The following is a 23302-nucleotide window of genomic DNA, read 5'->3' as shown; positions in this document are numbered from 1 at the left end:
CTTGCCGCAAACCTTTTGCATGCCGCTCTCTCACTGCGCACTCAGTGCACTCTCTCTGCACTTTCTCTCCCATGGCTCTCCCATTCACCGTTACCGGCGCTTTTTGCTCAGCAATAAACAAAAATTGTTGTGCTGCGTTAACCCAGAATTCCGAGGAATTCCCACCCCCTCGCTGCCGCCCGTTGATAAACAAATCAAAGGTGACCACCCCCTAAAACAGCAACCCAAAAATAGCAACAAACACACAGGTAAACAGCTCAAGGAAGAGTCAAGGAATCAAGGAGCTGAGGAATGGCAAGCAAAAAAGGAAAACAAGAAGGAAGAGAGGAGAGAGGAGAGAATGAAAACTGGCGAAATGAAACCGAAAACTGAAACTGCGCTGCTGCTGCGCTGCCGGCGGCGCTGCTTCTAGCCTGTGCTCATTTCGCATTTGATTTTGATTTCACTCGTGAAATGTGCGTTGTGCGGTGATGACGCTAACGGTTAGTGTTTGTTGTTCGCTATCAAGCCCACACACCCCCCGCCTCACAAACAAATAAAAAAAATTATTATAATAATCACAGCACGCCTGGCGAATTGATATTGATTGCGCGCTTTTCCTCAATTGGCAAACAATTGAATAACAAACAATTAAAAAAGTCGCCCTCCATTAATGGAGGCCCATCTCCCCCTGTGTTTGTTGTTTGTTGTTTATTGTTGTGAGAGCAGAGGAAGGGAAACGCGGAGAGCGAAGAGAGAGGGCACATAAAGCAAGGCAATTGACAGCACGTTACGTATACGCCTCTTACGCCCCGCATTTTGCATTTGTTTGCCAGTTTGCTGTGTGCCCGAGTGTGTGTAAAATTATTAACAAACAATTAAATAACAGAGAAGAAACACTGCCAAACAATACTTTGGATGACCTTAAAAGCTATTAAGCCTTAAATGAAAACTAGAAAGTGAGCATAAACAGTGGCAAGTTATAAAAAAGCAAGCAAACTATATAAACAAAATGTTTTTCAAGGAAAATGCCTAATTTATTAACACAAATTATAACAAAACAAATCCAAAAAAAAGATGATTTTTTTTAGTGTTTCAATATATATGTATTTAGAAAAATGTTCTAACAGGCGAATATCAAAATATATATAATTAATATTTAACGCACAAAGGAAAAACATAAATCTGCAAAATATACAAAAAGTGCTTTAGCACGAACCATTTATTTATAAAGAGTTTAAGGTCAGCAGAAAAGCCGTGAAAAAATCAAATAAATAAAAATCCAGAGCAAACTGAAAAGCTTGCAAAAAATGAAAACGAAGTGCCATGACTTTATAAACAAAAACAGACAAAAGGAAGAGCAGGGAAATATATAGGGGGTGTTTTTGTGGTTCTACAAGGCCTACAAAAGGAGTTTGAAGTGAGCAAGAAATCAATATTAAAATAAATAACAAAGGGAAGGTCAACAGTTTGCTGTAAGTATAGGTAAAAGACAGCATTATCTTAAATGTGAAAAATTAGTATAAAAATGTACCTGCTTTATAATATAAAATCAAACGACATACCAAACAATGCAATGAAAACAAAAGAGAAATTGTAAATTAAAAGCAAAGAGTTGGCAGGCAGACAAGACGAAGAGCCCAGTAATTTATGTGGGGTTGTTTTCCCCACAAACTCCACAAAACACCTCAAGTTGCACTGCCGAGAATGGAGTTTCAAGTGAGCAGAAAATCAATAAACGACTTCCCTTCACTCGCTTCCTGACTTGCAGCCGAAAAATGTAGAGGCCCCAAAAGCACACCCCCAACAAACATAATACAAAGAGCTGAAAAAGCTGAGCAAAGGCGGAAGCGAATCAATTGTTTGGCCTGAAATTTTAACCCGACTGCAGTGACACAATTTTTGGTCGAAAGCCACTCGACCATAAAGCAAATACTGTCATCCGCCCGGCTCACTCAATATATTTTTGGTTTCCACTCTTGCTTTTTTTCGGTCTCTGTTCTTTCGCTTTTTTTTTGCTTTTTGGTTAAGAACATTTAGCACAGCAAACTAAATTTAGCCAGCACGACGTCGACAACGATGAGAACTTACAAAATCTGTCGCCAACTGCAGGCAAACTTTGCGGACGCGTAGCGGCAATCGGAAATGTCCCACGACTATCAATAGCAGACACGCGCCGTCTATCCGAAATCAATTCCGAATCAAACCAATATAACACCAATACAATCCAACACAGCCCCATAGAAAACAGATAGCAGAAAACAGGAAGCGAGCGCCACAGAGGAGAATCCGCATCAGTTCCTATGTTCCAGATAGAGCCGAGTTTAAATGAAATTGAGCAAGAGCCTGGCAAACTGTCGCGCCATCCGGCGCTATTTGCTCATCTTCACGGCCGTCTCCCTGCTGCTCCTGCCCCTCTCGCTGGTCTACCTGGTGTGGAACGAGCAGCTGCAGAAGATCCGAGGATTCGAGGTGAGTGGAGGTGCCCCCAGTGAGCGGCAATGGGTGGTGCCCCAGGTGACTAGGTAGCATGCCCGGTAGTAGTCCCCTCCCTTGAGCCCTTTGAGTGCCGGGCAAACATCTGCTGAACAATTGCTTATACAGGTGCACTGCGAGAAATTGGGTGGGTAATCGGACATCCAATCATCCAGCCATCCATCACGTAATGCTTAAACGACCCATAACCTTAAAGTAATATTAAATGCGATGATTAGCTTTATGTACAATATTTCTTTTTGTTAGAAGAAACAAAAGAAAGAATTGTTTTAGTATAGGTTCACAGAAATCACTCGTATTTTAAAATCATCTGTAAAACTGCCCATAAGTATGCAACAAATTATTTACGATTCGAAAGATGGCATTTTTATTTGTACAGCATACTTTTAGACACCTTTGTAACTGTCTTAAGTAAAATTAATTGTATATTCATACTTAAAAAATTAAAATTTTTTGCTGTATTTACTTTTTTGTTATAACAAAGTTTAGCATTCATAAATAAACTTCAATTAATGATAGTATGATAAGAACGTTTAAAAATTCTAGCTATTTTAGAGGTGAATATTTAAAGTTTTAAAAGAATTTTTCTTATTTCCATATCCATAACACCACTCATCGCAAACAGTTAATATTACTTAAAGAATCCCAGAAGAACCCCAGTTTTTCTCAGTGCACTTGGCTGTAGATACACTCGCTTGTAGTTGCCGCCCAACCGCCTGCCCCGCCCACCCCTCATCGCCTGACAACAAACAAATTGCAGGCCATCGATTGCCCGACTCTGTTTCGGTTTCAGGCCATCGGGGGAGGCAGCTAAAAAGCCAAACCCCACCAACCAGAAACGAACAAAAAAGCAATTAAAATGAATTACCATAAAATGCCAGGCGAATCAACAAACTAATCAGCTGGCAATCTGAACAATCTTTCTAATTCTATAAACAAATTGTGTGAAGGGCATTTGGAAAGAGCCGAGAATAAAATCTTACACGCAAATTAGCGGCTATCGCCCATAAATACACGATGAATAGCTGCGATCGGGGCACTCATCTTGTTGTTATTTATTTGTTTATACAAGTTCTCAAGAGATTTTAGCATATTTCTCAGTTTCGCCTTTCACACTTGGGTATTGCACGTTAATCGCCTCAATTCTCACCGGGGAATCGGGGATCTTAACCCGGGACTGCACTTTTCGAACTGGCTTTCTGGGTATTATGTGTGCGCTTGATTGGGTGCAAATTAATTCGAAATTAGCGGCGGGCTTTTGCCGGCTTTATCGCCTATTTGTGCTTGAAATTGAGCAAATGCCACCTAAAGACGGAATATTTCAGAGTCACACCAATTGCACAAAAACACATACACACGGACATGCGGACGTACGGAAAGCGTTCTTGGCTTATAATCACAAAAGCTGGTAGAACGCCCCCGGCCACGCCCCTTTTGGCCCGGACAACCCTTTGGGCCCGGCCTAATCCGATTACACAACTAGAAAAATTACAAACGTTGTGCTTTCAAGTTGAGATTGGTATTTCGAGTGAATAATTACATAATCTAATAGGCAAATTAAGATGGTCTTACACATGAATGAAATATTGATCTTATAGCCGGGAATTATTATTAAAATATTTTTTATAACTTCAATTTTAAGACAAGGTTTAAAATTTTTAATTAAACATATATGTTAGTACATAATATAGGTTTTTATAATCAGCTTGAAAAATTATATTGGGACTTTTTTTTATTTAAAGAAAAAATTAATATGGGTGGATCATAGAAACCACTAGGGACTTACATTTATTTATAAATGAGCCTCAAAGTATGCAGTTCAACAAAGAATGTCGGTATGATTTTATTGCAGTTTTAAAAAAATATATATTGTTGCATACTTTTAGACACCTAAGTAAGTAGCTCTAAAAGCCTTCTAATTAAAGTTTTACCCAAAAATTAAAGTTTAGAAGTACCATATTTTCAAGTGTTCACTGCTGGCAAAGCGTTGTTGCGTGGTCGCCAGAGACTCTTGGGCGCCCGTCCATCGGCCTTGGCCAAATGGCTTGCGAAAAAGGAAAACTTTCGCACAAATTACACTTAATTGCGTGTGGCATCATGAAAAAGTCATCAACGGGGGGCCGGAGAATATCGATTCACGGGTGGCTGGCACCCCAATCAATATGCGCTTGCCTACTGCTAATTTGCATAACATTACCCAAATGACATATGCTTATTCAGAGCCGAAAAAAACGAAAAGAATGAAATAAAGGCACATTAAGACACGCATACGCCGTGTTGTGTTCCAGTTAAACCGTTGTATTTTTTGTTTGTTTCGGCCGGCACACACGCATAATTAAGCACATGCGAATCACAAACACCCTCGCATACCCACACACGTGAAGCGACGTCGCTTGTGAATTTGGTCCACCCTAATAGAGCCTAAAACCCCGCAATTGCAAACCATTCCGCACAGTTTACGTCATGCTCGTAGCGCCACTTTAAATGGCAATGGCTTGTGGGTACATTCTAATATGAGAATAGTCAACACACTGTTTTTCTAAATATAAAATGTAATATTTTTTGAATTAGTAGAACAAAGAAATTATATAACATTCAAGTAATAAATTCTCCTGAGGCACTATAAATCAACACTTTGTATCGAAGCTACAATTACGTTGCTAACGAGTTCCAGTGATTATAACAGCTTGAGTTGCTTGAGTGTTGTAAGGGTTTTTTACAATTTCATTGTAATTTTAAAATGTCGAGGGGCTCAATCAATATATTTTACTACCTTATTCATTATGGTTACACCTTTAAATTCTCATCACATAAAAATACTGTTCTTTAATAATCTCTTGTGAAAACTCAAAGTAAATGCTATGCCTTTTAAAGAAACAATTCAAACACCATGCAAATGGCACGAAACAATTAAGCTAAAAGCATCGAAAATGTTTAGACAAGTCATCAGGAGGGCCCAAACATTAGCAGAAGTATCACATTCTTTATTCAGTCCCAGTGCCCAGCGACGACCATTAATCAATCTTATCTGAACGAGGCATTCATGTACCAGTGAATTATTTCCACCCCAACCGCCAAGCGAAAGCCCCCGCCCCTCGAAGGGTATACAATATACCCCGTATTCCATATATAGTGTGTCATGTAGGGCAGTACTGCAAAGTGGAAACGCGAGTCAAATGCAAAGTGCCTGCCACGATGACGCCAACTTATCCGCAGAGTGGCCGCAACCACTTGATTCATGTGGCCATTTTCCAGATGACAGTTGACACTGGCGTCTGGGGCTTTTAATTGGGATTCATATTGAGATTGAGATTCGCCAGAGGAATGTGATATGATATGTGTGGGGGCGGCGACCTTGGACCTTGACCGAATGCTTGTACATTGCGCATACGCCACGTCATCCCCGCCTGCCTCTTAACCCAAATAGCAAACCAGTGCAAATCCTTACCCACCAAACGCAACTGCAACTGATTTTCTAGGCCTTTAATGTGCAGCAGCAGGCGCCGCAGCAGTCGCAGCAGCAGCACGCGCAGCAGCAGCAGGCTCCGCATCAGCAGCCGGCGCAGCAACATGGCCAGCTTCCGTATCCGGTGGTCCGGTATCCGGTGCTGCTGCTGAACAAGAACAAGAACAAGGACCTGACCGTCGTGGCAACGGGCAAGACCAAGAACAAGTGGCGCTATGTTGATAAAGTAAATATGTAACCCGCACAAACACTCTACACACACCACACACACTTCATAACACAGCAAACACACACCACTAACCAGAACACACACTTGAACTCACAGGCTCGTATAATTAATGATGTAAACAGAGCCAAAGGCTAAATAAAATTCAGATGGCCAAATTGATTGGCATTGGGCATTGGGCATTATTTGGGCACCCCACTCCCCATCTCTACCCATCCCCATTCCCATCGAGAAACCACCCCGCTGGCTTTCACCGTGGCTCACCTTTCCGCCGTTTGTCCTTCGCACAGGACAGCAACCAGACGCTCCTGCCCCTCATCCCCGAGTATGCCGTGCAGACGCTCACGCCGCAGGAAATGCTCCAGGTGGAGCAGCGGATGGACCAGCGCCGGGAGCGGCTGCGGGACAAGTGCTCAGCCTACGGCCTGGACGTCCTAGGTGGGTCTGCCTCTGGATTGGGCTCGCCTCGTATATCTATCCCAAATCTTACTTACAGGTCACGACTCGTGGCACACCCCGAACACGTGGGAGTTTCTGGTCAACAAAAAGTATCACATTATCTGGTGGGTGTGAACTTTATTCACTTTCCAATGAATCCATTTTAGCTTGTAACTTGCTTTGGGAAATAAAACTTGTGTAGCAAAAAATAGATATGATTTTCTAACTAATCAACTGTTCGCTAAGATTTGTGTAATTTCATTATTCATTTTGTGTATATCAATATAATGGTATTGATAGTTAGTTAGTTATTCCAATAAAATAATTTCTTAAAACTATCATTTTTCTATTTTATAATTTTTAAACTAATATACAATATTTTGCTTAAAATAAGTAAACTACATCAGTTGGCCCAATAAAATATTCTCTAAAATATAATTTCCATTTATAAATTATTATTTACATATTTTATGATTTTTAAACTAGCAAAATTAGAGTAAAAACTAAAAAAAAAGGAATTATAAAATCCTCTTATTTTAAGGATAGTAATAAATAAATTTTAATTTAAAACCATAAGTATAATAAGACTTTTAAAATATTATATTAATTATTAATCATAGTTTCTACAACAATTTATATATTTCTGTATAGGTGCAATGTCTTTAAGGCAGCCTCCTCGTCCTGGATGTTCAACTTCAATGTCCTGGCCGGCTACTCACCCGCTTACTTGCGCAAAACCAAGAAAATTCTCCTCAATCTGGCCAGGGAGCGCTATCCCCGGGTGACGCTCGACGAGGTGGGTGGTGTCCAAGGATTGCTAACTCCTCCCTATCCAATTACAACTCAATTTGTTTGCTTTTATTTCGGGGGCAACAGCTGCGTGAGGCGCAGAACTACTCGCTGACCTTCATCATCGCACGCGATCCCTTCGAGCGGCTGTTGAGTGCCTATCGGGACAAGATGGTGTTCGCCCTGCCCTACTCCTTCCACGACAAGTTGGGACGCAGCATTGTGCGCAACTATCGCAAGAAGGTGAGTCTTCGGTTGTAAGCCCTTGCGTATACTTGATATTATTGCCCATAAATGTCTATAAATATCAAGTATACGCCATGGATAATGGGCGAACCTATAAATAATAGTACAAGTAATAGACTACAATATTTTAAATTAAATGTGTTGATTGATTAAATGTTTACAATCGTTTTTAAAGGCAGGAAATAAACTTTAATTGGAAAGTATTATTATTTGATTACTTTTAGAAATAACAGGAATAAGAAAACCGTTTTTGAAGGATATATAATATTTATTAAAATTTATTGCTTACACTAAAACTAATTAATATTTTGTTGTTTCCCCAACAGCCCTCTTTAGCTGCCCGTGCCGCCAACACGAAGTTCCCATCATTCCCCGAATTTGTTCACTGGCTGCTCGACCAGGTGAAGCGCGGCAGCTTCATCGACATGCACTTCGTGGCGGCCACCTCCTTCTGCACACCCTGCCTCATCCGGTTCGACATGATACTGAAGTTCGAGTCGCTGGCGGAGGATCAATTATATCTAATCGAAAAGACTGGCCTGAAGCGGGTGATAGCGCCCGTGTGGCGCAACATGGGCAAGGGCCGCAAGACGCACGAGCTGCAGCAGCAGTTCTACGCGCAACTGACGCGTCAGGAAATGCTGGAGCTTTACGAGTATTACAAGTAGGTTCCGTTAATATAATGTATAGGAAATACTTTCTAAAGGTGTCTAAAAGTATGCAGTGAATGGCGATCTCCATATCGTTAGACGCCCTATAAAGTGATTTCAAAACCTTTGTGATTGAAATATATTCTAAACTATAACATCCCCACAGATACGACTTTGAGCTGTTCGACTACGACATCCAGGAGTATCTGCAGGTGGCCCGGCCGGATGAGGCTGAAAGTCCGGCGGCGGGTACAAAAAAGTAACCCGGCTCCGGAACTCTTAGACTTTGCTAAAAACCAATGAATCAAGTTCAACGAACTCACATATTAGCCGTCACAGTACGTAATTGCAAATGTTGATAATACTGAAGGAAAACAATAATAAACTTAACTATATTTAAACGAAACGTTGCCTCTGTCTTTCTCTTGAATTTCTGGTCTTATTCGAAATGGTATTTCTATCTATCTATCTTCTGTCCCCCTATTTGATCGAATTTTTCTAATTTTTATGAACAATCAACCGTTTTTCTCAGTGTTGCGCAAAAACGGATACACCCTACTAATAGCGAGTACAACCTCCTTACAGCCGATACACCCACCCATTTTTTCAGCCTGACCGCTCGGAATGTTTTCGGTATGTTTCCGGTTTATTTCTGGTATTTGCAAAATCAGTATTTCCCCGCTCACGCTGACGCCTGCTCTTCTTCTTCTTCGCCGCGCCACAATTTTTTTATCCGGTGGAATTTTGCAATTCTTGATTATTTTGTATTTTTGTATTTATTAAGTTCAACTGCAACGACAACCACCCACTGACCCGCGGCAAGATGTCGAGCTTTGTGCTGGACAAGGAGGCGTTCGTGCGCCGCGTGAAGCGCCTATATACAGAGTGGAGGGTGAGTGCGTCCGCCGGTCGGCGATGCCAATCTCCGGTTTGCCTGACCCCAGGAGCCCCGCGCCAATGGCGCATTGGCAGGCGTGGTGAAATAGTCCAGCAAACCTTATCTCAGCCTCTTTGTCTTCCAAAAGGCCCCCAGCATCGGGCACGATGACGCCCTCAGCAATCTGGACTGCATTATGAGCGTGGTGGGCGTCGAGGAGGACGTGCTGTACTCCAAGTCCATGGCCCTGCAGCTGTGGCTCCTCGGCTACGAGCTGACGGACACCATCTCGGTCTTCGCCTCGGATGCCATATACTTTCTCACCAGCAAGAAAAAAATAGAGTTCCTGAAGCAGACACAAAACATCACGGAAGAGGGTTTTCCGGAGATCAAGCTGTTAGTAAGGGATCGGGTGAGTTGCTGGTAATTTTTTAGGTTATAAAACTCTAATCCCTCCAATCTATCCACCCAAAGACCGACAAGGACCAGGGCAACTTTGAGAAGCTCATCAAGGCGCTACAGAACTCCAAGAAGGGCAAGCGCCTGGGCGTCTTCACCAAAGACGCCTACCCCGGCGAGTTCAGCGAGGCGTGGAAAAAGTGCCTCACGGCCTCAAAGTTCGAGCATGTGGACATCAGCACGATTATAGCCTACCTGATGTGTCCCAAGGACGAGTCGGAGATCAACAACATACGCAAGGCATCGCTAGTGTCCATGGACATTTTCAACAAGTACTTGAAAGATGAGATCATGGATATTATTGATTCAGATAGGGTGAGTTCCGTCTAAAGAGTTAGTAAGTTTCCTTATACTCATCCAAACTACTTAATCCACGCAGAAAGTCAAGCACAACAAGCTCTCAGATGGCTGCGAGACGGCCATTGGCGAGAAGAAGTACACCAGTGGCCTGGACCCCAGACTCCTGGACATGGCCTATCCACCCATCATCCAGTCGGGAGGCGTCTACAGCCTGAAGTTCTCGGCCGTGGCGGACAAGAATCCCCTGCACTTCGGCGTGATCGTTTGCTCTCTGGGCGCCCGCTACAAGTCCTACTGCTCAAATATCTCGCGCACCTTCCTGGTCAATCCCACCGAGGCCATGCAGGAGAACTACACATTTCTGGTAAGTGTGCAGGAGGAGATCCTCAAGCTGCTGGTGCCGGGCACCAAGCTGTGCGACGTCTACGAAAAGACGCTGGAGTACGTCAAGAAGGAGAAGCCCAAGATGGTGGACAACCTGCCCAAGAGCTTCGGCTTCGCCATGGGCCTGGAGTTCCGGGAGAACTCTATTGTCATCGGACCCAAGTGCCAGGCGCTGCTGAAGAAGAACATGGTCTTTAACCTGCACGTGGGCATCTCGAATCTGATCAACCCCGATGCCACCGATAAGGAGGGCAAAAACTACGCCCTCTTCATCGGGGACACTGTCCTGGTCGGCGAACAGTCCCCGGCCAGTGTGATGACCCCGTCCAAGAAGAAGATCAAAAACGTGGGCATCTTCATTAAGGACGACAGCGACGAGGAGGATGTGGATGACAAAAAGGCCGCGAAGGAGGATCAGGGCACCGAGATTCTGGGTCGGTCCAAGCGCAATGCTGTGCTGGAGTCCAAGCTGCGTAACGAGATCAACACGGAGGAGAAGCGGAAGGAGCACCAGCGCGAGCTCGCCCAGCAGCTGAACGAGCGCGCCAAGGATCGACTGGCCAAGCAAGGCAACTCCAAGGAGGTAGAGAAGGTGCGCAAGAACACCGTCTCCTACAAGTCCATCAGCCAGATGCCGCGCGAGCCGGAGGTCAAGGAGCTCAAGCTGTACGTGGACAAAAAGTACGAGACCGTCATAATGCCCGTGTTCGGCATCCAGGTGCCGTTCCACATATCGACCATCAAGAACATCTCGCAGTCGGTGGAGGGTGAATACACGTATTTGCGAATCAACTTCTTTCATCCTGGCGCCACAATGGGTCGCAACGAGGGCGGACTCTATCCTCAGCCGGAGGCCACGTTCGTCAAGGAAGTGTGAGTAATAGAAACGTATGCTGTAACTACAACTAACGATACATTTTATCCCACAGCACCTACCGCAGCTCCAACGTCAAGGAACACGGTGAGGTGGGCGCCCCATCTGCGAATCTGAACAACGCCTTCCGCCTGATCAAGGAGGTTCAGAAGCGCTTCAAGACCCGCGAGGCGGAAGAACGGGAGAAGGAGGACCTCGTGAAGCAGGACACGCTCATTCTGTCCCAGAACAAGGGCAATCCCAAGCTGAAGGATCTGTACATTCGGCCCAACATCGTGACCAAGCGCATGACGGGCAGCCTGGAGGCGCACACCAATGGATTCCGCTACATTTCCGTGCGGGGCGACAAGGTGGACATCCTGTACAACAACATCAAGAGCGCCTTTTTCCAGCCCTGCGACGGCGAGATGATCATCCTACTGCATTTCCACCTGAAGTACGCCATCATGTTTGGCAAGAAGAAACACGTGGATGTGCAGTTCTACACGGAGGTGGGCGAGATCACCACGGATCTGGGAAAGCACCAGCACATGCACGACCGCGACGATTTGGCGGCCGAGCAGGCGGAACGAGAGCTGCGCCACAAGCTGAAGACGGCCTTCAAGAGCTTCTGTGAGAAGGTGGAAACAATGACCAAGTCGATCGTGGAGTTCGACACGCCGTTCCGTGAGCTGGGCTTCCCCGGAGCCCCATTCCGCAGCACCGTAACGCTGCAGCCCACCTCGGGATCGCTGGTCAATCTCACAGAATGGCCGCCATTCGTCATCACGCTGGACGACGTGGAGCTGGTGCACTTTGAGCGAGTTCAGTTCCATCTGCGCAACTTCGACATGATTTTCGTGTTCAAGGAGTACAACAAGAAGGTGGCCATGGTGAACGCAATTCCCATGAACATGCTGGATCACGTCAAGGAGTGGCTAAAGTAAGTTTTTTTTTTATCCACGTTTTGAATGGGATTTGTATTAATCTGTATCATTTAGCTCCTGCGACATTCGATATTCGGAGGGTGTTCAGTCCCTGAACTGGCAAAAGATCATGAAGACCATCACAGACGATCCCGAGGGATTCTTCGACCAAGGCGGCTGGACTTTCCTGGACCCGGAGTCGGGTAGCGAGGGCGAGAACGAAACAGCAGAGTCCGAAGAGGACGAAGCCTACAATCCCACAGATGCCGAATCGGATGAGGAGTCGGACGAGGATTCCGAGTACTCAGAGGCATCGGAAGACAGCGAAGAAAGCGATGGTATAACCGTAACCAACCTCCGTTCAATATTGTTTTTAACATTTGTTGTCTTAATTTTTCCAGAGGACCTTGGTTCTGATGAGGAATCCGGCAAGGACTGGTCCGATTTGGAGCGCGAGGCCGCCGAGGAGGACCGGAACCACGATTACGCCACCGACGACAAGCCACGCAACGGCAAATTCGAGTCCAAGAAGCACGGCAAGAGTTCAAAGCACAGGTATGAGCACCGATCCGATCGTCCACCCTAGAAGTGTGACTATCCGAGATTTCCGCCGTCTTATCTATATCAATTACCCCATTTTACACCCAACACAGTCGCCGCGACCGCGAGGAGGCTCGATCGTCGTCGCACAGTAAAAAGCATAAGTCGAACTCCTCCTCCTCTTCGCATTTAAAATCCTCCAGCTCCAAACATGGCAGCTCATCTAGGTTTGTTATCGAAAGCCCCAAACACTTAATACCCAACCATAAGGCCTAACGCAAGTGCATTCCACATAATCATTTCACACACCACAAATTCCACACTCTTTATTGATCGTTCAATAAGTTTTTCAAGTAAATTCTGGTCTGATTTGGTATCATATTTTAAAATTGATTACTTAATAGTTTTGGTTTCAAAAGATTATATTAGAGACACCAAAATTCCCTTTGACTTTCGGTTGTAAAATTGTATGTATTTTTTTTTAATTGATCGATTGGTTTTGGTTTTCGAAATTATTATTGAAGATTTTTATTTCAGCAAAGAAACAGACATCACACTTTTGCTTGCTCAAAATTTTGTTACCACAATTCTATTCCCTCAAAGACATTGCTTTACACTTTCCGAAACTCCTGTCTTTAAAGCCCATCGAAATCGTCCAAGGATAAGTACCACAGCCGGGACAAGCATCATTCCTCCTCGTCGTCCGGACACAAGAGCAGCAGCAAGGACAAGGATCGCAAACGGTCGCGCGAGGACAGTCGCGACAATGGCCACAAGTCGAAGAAGTCGCGTCATTAGAGGAAGTTTCTTTAAACCTTCTTGAGCGACACTCGGATCGTAATCTAACTCTCCTGTTATCATTGTCTATCTGTTAAAAGACCCGCCCACTCCGATCCCCGCCCCCTCATTTTTCGCGCTTCAAAAGTTGTATTACAAATTAAATATAATACGATATACATTTATGTAATAAACTAATGTAAGAACTACATTACTACTACTTGTTCCAGCTGCCGAGGAGGTGTCGAAAGGCGTGCACCTCCTCCCCGCTGTCATGTCGCCGCCTCCGACGTCCACCGCGCTGCTCTTGCTCCTGGTGAAGATTTGGGTGCGCTTGCGGATGGTGCTGGCGGGGACTTCCGGCGGCGGCCACACTGCCCCGCCTCTTGTGCGCATCAAACATGTTGCGCGTCTTGTTGATCGGATAGCGCATCTTGTTCTTCAGCCAGGTGGTGAAGGCCCGCTCGTTGTCCTGCATCTTCTTCAGCTCCTGCTCGTTGCGGTTGACGGTCTGCTCCATGGAGAAGCGTTGCTTCCGCCGCAGCTGCTGATCCCGGCGCTGGAGTTGCTGGGCAGTCAGTCCGTACTCGGACATGTAGCCCGTGTACCGGGGTAACTTGCCCTGAATCGAATGCCGGTGCTCGCAGCAGATCTTGTAGTTCATCCGGATGGAGGGCGATGTCGTAGAAGCAGCAGAGGATAGCGTCGGCGTGGGTTTGGACCGACGTCGAAAGCTGAAGCTGCGCGAGGAAAAGAAGGTTTTGGAAGTAGCCTTGGGACATGTGGTGCAGGATCCCTTGACCTGATCGGACTCTTCCTTCTTGTAGTAAATGCTCTGCTCGTTGAGCTCGAAGTCATCGGGAATATAACTGGCCACGATGATGGATAGGTCGTCCTCCTCGTCGGCGGCGGCTTCGACTGGAGCAGCCATAGGCGCCGGCAGTGGAACTTCAACCTCTGCTCCCGTCAACCTGTCAATGGTGGCCTGCTGCTTGGAATCCAGCGTTTTATACAGATTCTTGTAGGCGTCCCTCAACTTCTGACGAGCCTCGTTTAAGGTGCGCTCCTCCTCCTCGCAATCGGACTCTGTTAGCAGATTGGTTAGGCTCTTCTGATCGGAGTCATCCTGGTCGAAGGTGCTCTGCCTTAGTTGGGAGGCGGGAGTGGAGGAATCCTTCGCGGGAGAATCATCATCCAGATCTGCCTCATCCACACCGGAGAAGTCGTCTTCGTCCTCGTCCTCATCCTCATCCTCTATGGGAATGGTTTCTGGGACCGCAGGCTCTTGTGGGGGAACCTCACTTAATTCCAGGATTTCCTCGCATATCTCCTCCTCCACCTCCTCTACTTCTGGTTCCTCCGCCGGGGGTGGCTCCTCCACCTCCTTGGGCACTTCTGAAGCTGCTGCTGGTGGCTCCTCCTCTGCAATTGGCTTCAGCTTCAGCTGCGTCAACTGCTCCAGCAGCTCATCGGGCGGACTGGGACTCGGGTCCTTCTGTTCCTCCGTGGGCTCATAATCCTCCAGATTGAGGGCGAACTTCACCTTGGTCACCTTGCCATTGCCATTCGAAGCCTCGTCGTCCGGCGCGAAGAGCTCCTTGTTGGCCTCCTTGATCCTGTCCACAATGTTGTACTCGTTGACTGGCTTTAGGACTGCGGAGTAATCCATAAGTAGAGACATGTTGCTGGCGACTTACAGGGATCGACTTACAATACACCTCGCAGTCCTCGTCCGACTCCGGCTCGCGTTCGCCCATCTCTGCCAGCTGCGGGCACATCGATTGCCTTCGAGTGCCGGGATATTTTTAGAAGACCCTCCTTCTGCTTTTCGCACTGCGATTTACGACGACGACGATTCACCAGAGGGAAACTTTGCCAAAACTTTCCATTTCGTGCCGAGCAGTTTTTCCGCACCCATCCGAGACTAATGAACTTGGATGTGCACTCCAGACATTAGCGGCTCCACTCCGCTCCCCTGCGGTTATGGCCTGCCATCCTGGTTTCAATGGCGCCCGTTGCCAGGCCACTCGGATGTCCCGTGTTTGATCGATGCCCGGTGACAAATTGTCTATCTGGAAAGGCGGCGATGGGAAAGGTACCAGTTTTGGGTTGCCCATAAGGGGATTGAGCGGAAATGTACCTTATTTGCTCAAGTATTTATTTTAAAATTAATATAAGGAAAAGTTATAATATACAGAAATGCATACCTTAAGGGGTATATATATTGCAGGAAATGTTTCAGAAGGTCTAAAGTAAGACAGCATTTATCTAAAAACTGGATCAATTTTAAAAAAATAATAGTCTCTATATAGTAATGGCCTACCTATACACAAATATGAAAGAAATTATGTTAAACTGATAAATGATAATGGGATAGATAAGGTTAAGGGTGTGATGTACCTCAAAAAGATAACCAACTTGTACAGGTACAAGCCCCCAAAATAGTATACTACCCACATCTGCCAGGGGCTGCATATTTTGAGGAGGGGGAAAATTAACAAACATTGTTTGGCGTTTAATTTCCATGCACTTTATTCCATTTCCACACTTACTTCGCTAAGCACATTTAAAGCTTAATCATCAACGGTCGAACCGAGGCGAAACAAATCGGTTCGGATCAAAATCGAATCGAATGGAGTCGAGGCAACAATTATTTAAATACAATTCAAATAAGTCAAAGGCTACAAAAATAATCGATTCGGAGAGGCGCACAACACCAATATAATTAACCTATTAGAGCCGTCGTTAACTTCGTATATTGAGCAAGTATCAAGTATCTATCCTATTCCATTGCCGATTTGATTGTTTCAAACATTTCACTTCATCTGAACTCGTTTGCATTGCCATTAGCCGAAGGCAGCCGAATCCATTAATCCAAGAGGAGTTTGGGATTGGTTAAGACATGAAGTTGGAGCAGGCCGACAGTGCGTTTCGTGACTGTATGACAAAGGCCAAGTGCCCCCATAATTGCAGGGTTATCAAAAAATTAATAGAGCAAGGTCAGCTAGGAAAGGAAATGTTATATAGCGTAATCGCAAATGGCTCATGAAGAAATATATGAATGGGATTTAAATGGGACATCAAAACTTAATACGACTAATTAAAATTCTTTAAATACATTAAAATAAAACAAGTCATAGCTTCCGTCTGGAATAATCATACCCCTATCCCTGTTATCTTACAGCTTTGAAACGCACTGTGGACTTGTTGGGGGTGAACTTGATAATGATTCTGGTACAGTTCAATGGGCATGCCGCAAAAGAAAGATACAATTTATCGCTTAATTAAAGCTGCGTAAAGAAATGAAGTCAATTCCCAGAAGAGACTGCTAAAAAAGTAATTAAATAAAAATAAGAAACGATAAGTCACGTTAAATTGATAAAATATGGGGTATTTAATCATAGCATTGTTACAGATAAGTAAAAAAGTCGCCCTTAATAAAAACAAACTCAACTTTGTAAATAATATGTTTAATTCGAATAAAAACCAACATTCAATGGGAAAATACATACAAAAGTCACAAAGTTAAATCTACAAATAAGGTTTTGTGTAAATTTTGGAAAAAAAGGAGTCCTGTATTAGCCATAAATCGTATTTATGTGTTTTAAGTATATTTATTCTTTTTTTTCGTTTTTTATGGTTTTTTTGCGTGTAATAATTATTTTTGTTTTAATACAACCATATTCAGCATTTCTTAAAAAAGAAATTATACGACATTAACAACTAAACGGCAGATGAGGTGTGTGTGATTGGTTTTCAGAAATGTGGATGACTGTGAGAAGTAATTTCATTAGAGGACGGGGGCAAAGGTCAGCGGAAAAGAGACGCGTCATCACTATATAGCCATAAAAGAACGTATTGCAATATCGGCGCATCGTCTTACATCACTAGTAGCTTGGTATTATCATGGTTGCTCGAGAAGATTCCCGCTGCTTTCGATTAAGTTTCAAGTTTAAACATAATCATAATTCGACGTTGACTAAAGTCTAGATCTAGTTCTTTAAGGCGCATCCCTGGACAGACGCTCACTAATCATATACATAGATTCGTGGGTGTACGGTTAATCTTTTTTTGTTTTTGAGTGTTGGTTTTGAAAATCGTAAAACATTTTCGTACGCTTGCCAGCGTTTTTGGTGCAATTAAATTTCAATAAATTACAATTACAATTATATATAGTATACATTATAACTCTAGCGCTTCCTCAACATGTTAGCATCATATACAAAGTCTTTCGTTTGTTTTTCTCTTTTGTTTAAATAAATTTCGAGTGTACGTATGAATGTTTTGCACTTTTTGGGGTTGGATCGGGGTATACAAAACACTTTACCGAGTACATAATAGAAAATATTGTAAAATATATAATCTATATATATTGCTAGATTTCGATTCGGGTTTTAGGGGGGCGGGGTTCTTTGTCTAAACGAAATTTTTGCCGCTAAACACAAAAAGGACGTTACACAAACCGAGTTTTGGGTTATTTACGATTAGGAAATAGAAAATAAGTTGTTTATACAAGTATAAACAAACACACAGATTTATATTTATAGATGGGGAGGGGGTCTCCGATCGCCCATCACTATCCTGCTCCATCCTGTCCTTGGATCAACCAGTTGAACTGCCCATTTGTCCAGATGCTTATGTGAACAGCGGCAGGTGGTAGAAGTCGAACCCTCGATATCCCTTGGCTGCCAGCCAGATGTACACGACGTGGTAGGCTCCGGGTATGAAGCAGATCAGTCCGGCCACGAAGAACACGACTCCCTGCGACGTGTTCTGCGGATCGGCGATGGCGAAGGTGCCCATCACAAAGAGGCCCGTGCCCACGACCAGCAGTGTGAAGGCGGCCAGCACGGTGCGCCAGTTCTCGCGCACTTTGGGATGCCGCCAGCAGTATGTGTTGGTCTCCTCCGTGGGCAGGTTGCCGTACTCCTGGATGAGCGAATCGCTGTCCCTGGAGGTTGTGTCCTCGGCGTACTTGTTGTAGCCCCTAGGGAGAGAGAAGAGATGGGCAGCCAGTTGAAAGGAAGAGCTTTTAATAGCCTTGGGGGCTGTATAATTAAAGCCGGTTTTCAGCACCGATGGCTTGACCCACTTATTTCAAAAGGGTTTCTGCAGAAACATGCATTAACTGCTTTTGATTTTCATGGTTCAACTCTTTTGTATGATAAATTGTAAGTTAATAGGTAGTAAACTGGATCTGAAGGTAGTTTATATTGGATGAGAATAATACAGTCCAACTCCCCAAAGTGTAATAAGATAAATTGATGATTAATCTTTTGAAATAGCTAATGGACAAATTGTTTACAAACATTTAAAAACAATGGCACTGAATCACCAACACATCAAATTCCGAAAACAAATAATATAAAAAACTATGCATAAGCTTCTGTTAATGATGCAAGCTTAATAACAAAATGATCACATGTTTAAATACCCAAAAAATCATATTAATGGTAATCCGAGATTGTACAATGTTTTCTGGCGCCTTAAGAGATGATCTTTCGTTAGTCTAGTGAATAGCCCAATTATTTGGCTTCTTCCAAAACAGGTTTGCGGTTTATCGCGGTATAATGATGATTTTGCTGTGTTTGGTCATATCTAGCCGAGCTAAAAGTCTAAATGCCTGAGAAATAATTGACTTGTGCCCCAGCTTTGTTAAATATTGGACTTTAGGACCCTTATCAACCATTTAGAGGGGTTATCGCGGGGTTGGATTGCCGCCAAAAGCGAGACGCAATCACTTTTGCGTTTACCACTTGGTTATATTGGCAAGAGAAGCCCGACAAGTTCAATCGGTTGGCTTGCTGGGCTCGCTAACTGGTTCCAGCTGACCGCAGGCGAAGGCCACCTCCTCCTCCGCCTCCGTCTCCACTTGATCCCCTCGAGAAGCAAGCAAGAAACCCTTATGACGAAATTTATGCGCAATGATTTTTACAATTGAATGCCAAATTAGGCTGGACGTCTGCATTTATAATCCCCATAATTACAAGTCGTTTCTGTGGTTGCGACACGCCATGCATGGCTAATGGAATGGCTATGCGAGAAGGTATAGGGGCAATAGACGGTATAGGCTAAGCTATCCATCACGCACGCGCCGCTTGGCCAACTGATTCAGGTGCTTCCGGCGGGAATAAGGAAGTCGGCACTACCACATCATAGAACACCAGATGCACAGCTGTATGCGGTGTGTATTATAAACACAAAAGCACAATAACAATAACCGGAATCACAGAACTCCTTGTTTGGCACAAAGCTGGGAAAATGGTGCCAATAATCGGTGGTGTGCCCACGCAGGCAGACCAAAGACCTGTTTCCAGCAGATCCCTGCCCACTCACTTGGGATCCTGAATCCGTATGGACACGTCTTCGGTGGAGCGACCTTGCTTGCCGCCCCTCATGGGCGTGGATATCACGGTGGACCCATAGACGCGTATCGCCTCGTCGGTCTCCTCCTCGAAGGCGTCGTGTATGGAGAAGCCCCTGGCCCCGTTGTTGTACATCTTTCCTGGCTTGGATTTGGGTTCTCTGCGTTCTGGTTGTGGTTCTGGTTCCCCTTCCCTGCTTTTCCTGCTGTCCGTTGTTTAATAATAAACGAGACTGCGATCGAGATTCAGATTCGGATACGGGCTGCCAACGTTGGCTCCGAAATACGGCCGAGATCGGGGTAAATGCGGCTCCGACTTAGTGCTGCCCCGCCTGCATGGTCGCGCACTCCGAATTCGCACTGTTTTGCACTCGTTTCCGCTGCCCGTAATCGTTGCAAAAGTGTTTTTCTTTTCAGTGTTTTCAAGTGTTTTTTTTTTTGACACAAAAGACAAATTTCTCAGATTCAAAGTGTGACCGTTCAGTGTTTTTCTTTTACGTAAGAAAAACGTAAGTGGCGGCAAAACGTAAGGCAACGTAAGTGTCAGTAAAAAAGGGAGACAGCCTCAGTAAAAAAGGGAGATGCAAGATGGGAGATGGCTCTCTCTGAGAAAGAGAGGACAAAGAGGAAAGACAAAGACGCGACACAAAAGACAACTTTCTCACATTCAAAGTGTGACCGTTCGGCGGGGGTGGCTGAATACCTTGCGGGGGCCGTTTGCAGTAATTTCCATAATAGCCTGTTCACAGGGTCCCATTATTCACGTCTTTCACACTACCATGCATTGCCAATCGATAAAAATAGTAACTAGTTTTGGTAAATAAAACAAAGTTTTGTAAGCCAAAGAATAAAGATATATGTTTCTAGAAATCTTATTGACATAACAAAATACCTGTTGCTCTGCTAACTCGAGCATAATAATTTGGCGCTCATTTTTAAACGTTCGATTGAAGGCAAACTATTTTTTCTTCTCTGTACCTCTTTAATGAATGAAAATGAACATAAATAATAACGGTTGTCACTCCCAGATTTATTCGAACCAGTAATTTAGAAAACAAAATGCATTTGAGTTCAGTGTCAAACCAATCGAAAGCGTCTCCTATTCAGTAACAATATCGATACCTTGCAGGAATCGAATACTTCGAATCGCCCGATGTAAATACCGCAAAATACCAAACCTCCAAAAAGACAGGCACACCTGAGCGCACCTCGAAAATATTTTGATGAAATTCTGACCCTTTTCTGAAAATTGTGAAATACAGAGTACTCCAAGATGTCGCGCCACAGGATAGTGCGCACCATGGACTACAACGACGAGTACGACGGGTACGACGACATCTACGGGCACTCGGTGGAGGACGACCACCTCAGCATCTCGCCCACGGATGCCCAGCAGTGGCTCTACGATCGAGCCCGTGGCCAGCAGAGCATTTCGGCGTTCATCAGCAAGAACAAGGACATCCAGGAGGAGGAGGACGACGAGGACGAGGAGGCCGCCTTCGAGAAGGCCCGCCGTGACTCCGAGAGCTTCCAGATGCCACAGCTGGACGAGATTGAGCAGGCCAAGCTGAGCTCCTGCGTGGACGAGGTGCGCAGCGTGGTGGGCGACGCCGTCTCCGAGCGCCGCATCGTGGAGACCTCCATGAAGTTCGACTACGACATGCAAAAGATCCTGGACGAGATCTTAAACGAAGAGACTGCCAAGAAGTCGTCTGCCAAGCCCGCTGCGAGCCGGATCAAGGTGCCCGCTGCTCCCGCTCCAGTGCTGCCGAAATCCACCAGCAAAACGGCGCCCACGCCGCCGCCGAAAATAAGCCTTAAGGAGCCCCGCCGAGGCTTTGAAATACCCTCGCCCAAGGTGCCCTCATCGCCCTCGGTCTCGGGCAGAAACACTCCTGTCGACATTGGCGGCGACGACATTTCTCGCAGCTCGGCGACCCTCTTCAAGGTCTCAAAGGAGCAGGCCCTGCGCAACGCCCGCCAGCTGTACGAGAAGGAGCGGGCCGACCAAAAGAGTCACATCCACATGATCGTCATTGGCCATGTAGACGCAGGGAAGAGCACACTGATGGGACATCTACTCTACGACACTGGCAACGTCTCGCAGCGCGTGATGCACAAGCACGAACAGGAGTCCAAGAAGCTGGGCAAGCAGAGCTTCATGTACGCCTGGGTGCTGGACGAAACGGGCGAGGAGCGCGCCCGCGGCATCACCATGGACGTGGGCCAGTCGCGCATCGAGACCAAGACAAAGATCGTCACACTGCTGGATGCTCCAGGGCACAAGGACTTTATTCCGAACATGATATCCGGTGCTACGCAGGCGGATGTGGCTCTCCTGGTTGTGGATGCCACCAGAGGGGAGTTTGAATCCGGCTTTGAGCTCGGCGGGCAGACCAGGGAACATGCCATCCTTGTGCGCTCCCTTGGCGTTAACCAGCTGGGCGTGATCATCAACAAACTGGACACCGTAGGCTGGTCGCAGGAGCGCTTCACGGAGATTGTGACCAAGCTAAAGTCCTTCCTCAAGCAAGCAGGCTTCAAGGAGTCCGATGTGAGTTTCACGCCCTGCTCCGGGCTGACCGGCGAGAATCTCACCAAGAAGGCCCAGGAACCCGCCCTGACCAGCTGGTACAATGGTCCGCACCTGCTCGACGTCATAGAGAAATTTAAGATCCCCGAAAGAGCCATCGACAGACCGCTGCGCATGTCCGTTTCGGATATTTACAAGGGCACTGGCTCGGGATTTTGCATTTCGGGTCGAGTGGAAACCGGAGTGCTGTGCTTGAATGACAAGGTACTGGTGGGCGCCAGCCGGGAGCAGGCGCAGGTCAAGTCGCTGGCCATGAACGACTTCCCACAGACTAGTGTTTTCGCCGGCGATCAGGTCTCCGTCACCCTGCCTGCCCTGGACATTAACAACGTCGCTGTCGGCTGCATCATTTGCGATCCCCAGACGCCCATTCCCGTGACCACCCGATTCCAGGCCCGCATCATCGTGTTCAACGTCAAGGTCCCCATTACCATGGGATTCCCCGTGCTGCTGCACCACCAATCCCTTATAGAGCCCGCCGTGGTCAGCAAGCTGACCGCCTCGATCCACAAGAGCACCGGCGAGGTGGTCAAGAAGAAGCCACGCTGCCTGGGCAACAACTCGTGTGCCCTGGTGGAGTTGGAGACCAGCAGACCCATCTGCATCGAGCGGTATGCCGACTTCAAGGAGCTGGGACGTGTGATGCTTCGCGTGGCGGGCGTCACCATTGCCGCTGGGATGGTCACCAAGATCCGCTAGGGCAACGACCGTGCTGAATTTTGTACGAAATTTTAGTTAGATATTACCTTATGTTGTTTTGCTAAATATACATAGTTTATGTGAATTGATTAAATCGAAAAAGACGTTGAAGAAGTGGAATTGACACGATAGATTATAGTTTCTTTATTTAAGGGGAATCTAAAATGCATCTGAGTGTATTTTGTTTTCTGGCAATCTTTAACTTTTTTTCTGAAATTTTTGTTATTTTATAATACTTAT

The 23302-nt window shown here is 45.6% G+C and overlaps 5 protein-coding genes across 12 annotated transcripts; 3 read left to right on the top strand and 2 right to left on the bottom strand.

Annotated features, from left to right (window-relative positions):
* Nucleotides 1–439: 439 nt before the first annotated feature.
* LOC108013440 (carbohydrate sulfotransferase 11) lies at nt 440–8696 on the top strand. Of its 7 annotated transcripts, none has more exons than XM_017079312.4 (9): nt 440–482; nt 2020–2451; nt 5955–6167; nt 6458–6605; nt 6664–6730; nt 7257–7401; nt 7482–7637; nt 7967–8304; nt 8457–8696. In XM_017079312.4, the coding sequence occupies exons 2-9, from the start codon at nt 2308–2310 to the stop codon at nt 8551–8553; spliced, it is 1308 nt and encodes a 435-aa protein (XP_016934801.1). In that variant the 5' UTR covers nt 440–482; nt 2020–2307; the 3' UTR covers nt 8554–8696. The 7 variants fall into 7 exon arrangements, with proteins under 7 accessions (XP_016934801.1, XP_016934802.1, XP_036670282.1 ...); XM_017079313.4 differs by having other exon boundaries at nt 457–482; nt 2092–2451; XM_036814387.3 differs by lacking the exon at nt 440–482 and adding an exon at nt 1208–1454 and having other exon boundaries at nt 2092–2451.
* Nucleotides 8697–8994: 298 nt separating this feature from the next.
* Nucleotides 8995–13615, top strand: dre4 (SPT16 homolog, facilitates chromatin remodeling subunit dre4). Of its 2 annotated transcripts, XM_017079256.4 has the most exons (9): nt 8995–9182; nt 9316–9579; nt 9642–9941; nt 10006–11183; nt 11240–12106; nt 12165–12427; nt 12491–12644; nt 12743–12856; nt 13271–13615. In XM_017079256.4, the coding sequence occupies exons 1-9, from the start codon at nt 9114–9116 to the stop codon at nt 13425–13427; spliced, it is 3366 nt and encodes a 1121-aa protein (XP_016934745.2). In that variant the 5' UTR covers nt 8995–9113; the 3' UTR covers nt 13428–13615. The 2 variants fall into 2 exon arrangements, with proteins under 2 accessions (XP_016934745.2, XP_016934746.2); XM_017079257.4 differs by lacking the exon at nt 12743–12856 and having other exon boundaries at nt 8996–9182.
* On the bottom strand, nt 13555–15532 carry LOC108013404 (translation initiation factor IF-2). Its single transcript, XM_017079258.4, has 2 exons — nt 15118–15532; nt 13555–15059 (listed from the first exon to the last, which is right to left on the bottom strand). Exons 1-2 carry the CDS (start codon nt 15182–15184, stop codon nt 13624–13626), a joined length of 1503 nt encoding a protein of 500 aa, XP_016934747.2. The 5' UTR covers nt 15185–15532; the 3' UTR covers nt 13555–13623.
* A 1333-nt stretch (nt 15533–16865) lies between these two features.
* LOC108013244 (transmembrane protein 134) lies at nt 16866–20226 on the bottom strand. The gene is made up of 2 exons (XM_017078991.4): nt 19743–20226; nt 16866–18393 (listed from the first exon to the last, which is right to left on the bottom strand). The coding sequence occupies exons 1-2, from the start codon at nt 19904–19906 to the stop codon at nt 18042–18044; spliced, it is 516 nt and encodes a 171-aa protein (XP_016934480.1). The 5' UTR covers nt 19907–20226; the 3' UTR covers nt 16866–18041.
* A 670-nt stretch (nt 20227–20896) lies between these two features.
* Nucleotides 20897–23191, top strand: HBS1 (translation elongation factor EF-1alpha (GTPase) HBS1). The gene has a single exon (XM_017078990.4). The coding sequence runs from the start codon at nt 21044–21046 to the stop codon at nt 23060–23062; it is 2019 nt and encodes a 672-aa protein (XP_016934479.2). The 5' UTR covers nt 20897–21043; the 3' UTR covers nt 23063–23191.
* The last annotated feature ends 111 nt before the right edge of the window (nt 23192–23302 follow it).

This window comes from Drosophila suzukii, chromosome 3, assembly GCF_043229965.1.
Source record: "Drosophila suzukii chromosome 3, CBGP_Dsuzu_IsoJpt1.0, whole genome shotgun sequence".
Taxonomy (NCBI): Eukaryota; Metazoa; Arthropoda; class Insecta; order Diptera; family Drosophilidae; genus Drosophila; species Drosophila suzukii.
This window is presented reverse-complemented; position numbering and strand designations above follow the sequence as displayed.

Coding starts and splice junctions, on each gene's coding strand:
- LOC108013404 (XM_017079258.4), bottom strand. CDS start 15,184: ATGTGCCCGCAGCTGGCAGAGATGGGCGAACGCGAGCCGGAGTCGGAC. Junction 15,060..15,117: donor CGAGGACTGCGAGGTGTATT/GTAAGTCGATCC, acceptor ATTACTCCGCAG/TCCTAAAGCCAGTCAACGAG.
- LOC108013440 (XM_017079312.4), top strand. CDS start 2,308: ATGAAATTGAGCAAGAGCCTGGCAAACTGTCGCGCCATCCGGCGCTAT. Junction 6,168..6,457: donor AGTGGCGCTATGTTGATAAA/GTAAATATGTAA, acceptor TCCTTCGCACAG/GACAGCAACCAGACGCTCCT. Junction 6,606..6,663: donor CTACGGCCTGGACGTCCTAG/GTGGGTCTGCCT, acceptor TCTTACTTACAG/GTCACGACTCGTGGCACACC.
- LOC108013244 (XM_017078991.4), bottom strand. CDS start 19,906: ATGTACAACAACGGGGCCAGGGGCTTCTCCATACACGACGCCTTCGAG. Junction 18,394..19,742: donor ATACGGATTCAGGATCCCAA/GTGAGTGGGCAG, acceptor CTCTCTCCCTAG/GGGCTACAACAAGTACGCCG.
- HBS1 (XM_017078990.4), top strand. CDS start 21,044: ATGTCGCGCCACAGGATAGTGCGCACCATGGACTACAACGACGAGTAC.
- dre4 (XM_017079256.4), top strand. CDS start 9,114: ATGTCGAGCTTTGTGCTGGACAAGGAGGCGTTCGTGCGCCGCGTGAAG. Junction 12,428..12,490: donor AGACAGCGAAGAAAGCGATG/GTATAACCGTAA, acceptor TAATTTTTCCAG/AGGACCTTGGTTCTGATGAG. Junction 12,645..12,742: donor GGCAAGAGTTCAAAGCACAG/GTATGAGCACCG, acceptor CACCCAACACAG/TCGCCGCGACCGCGAGGAGG.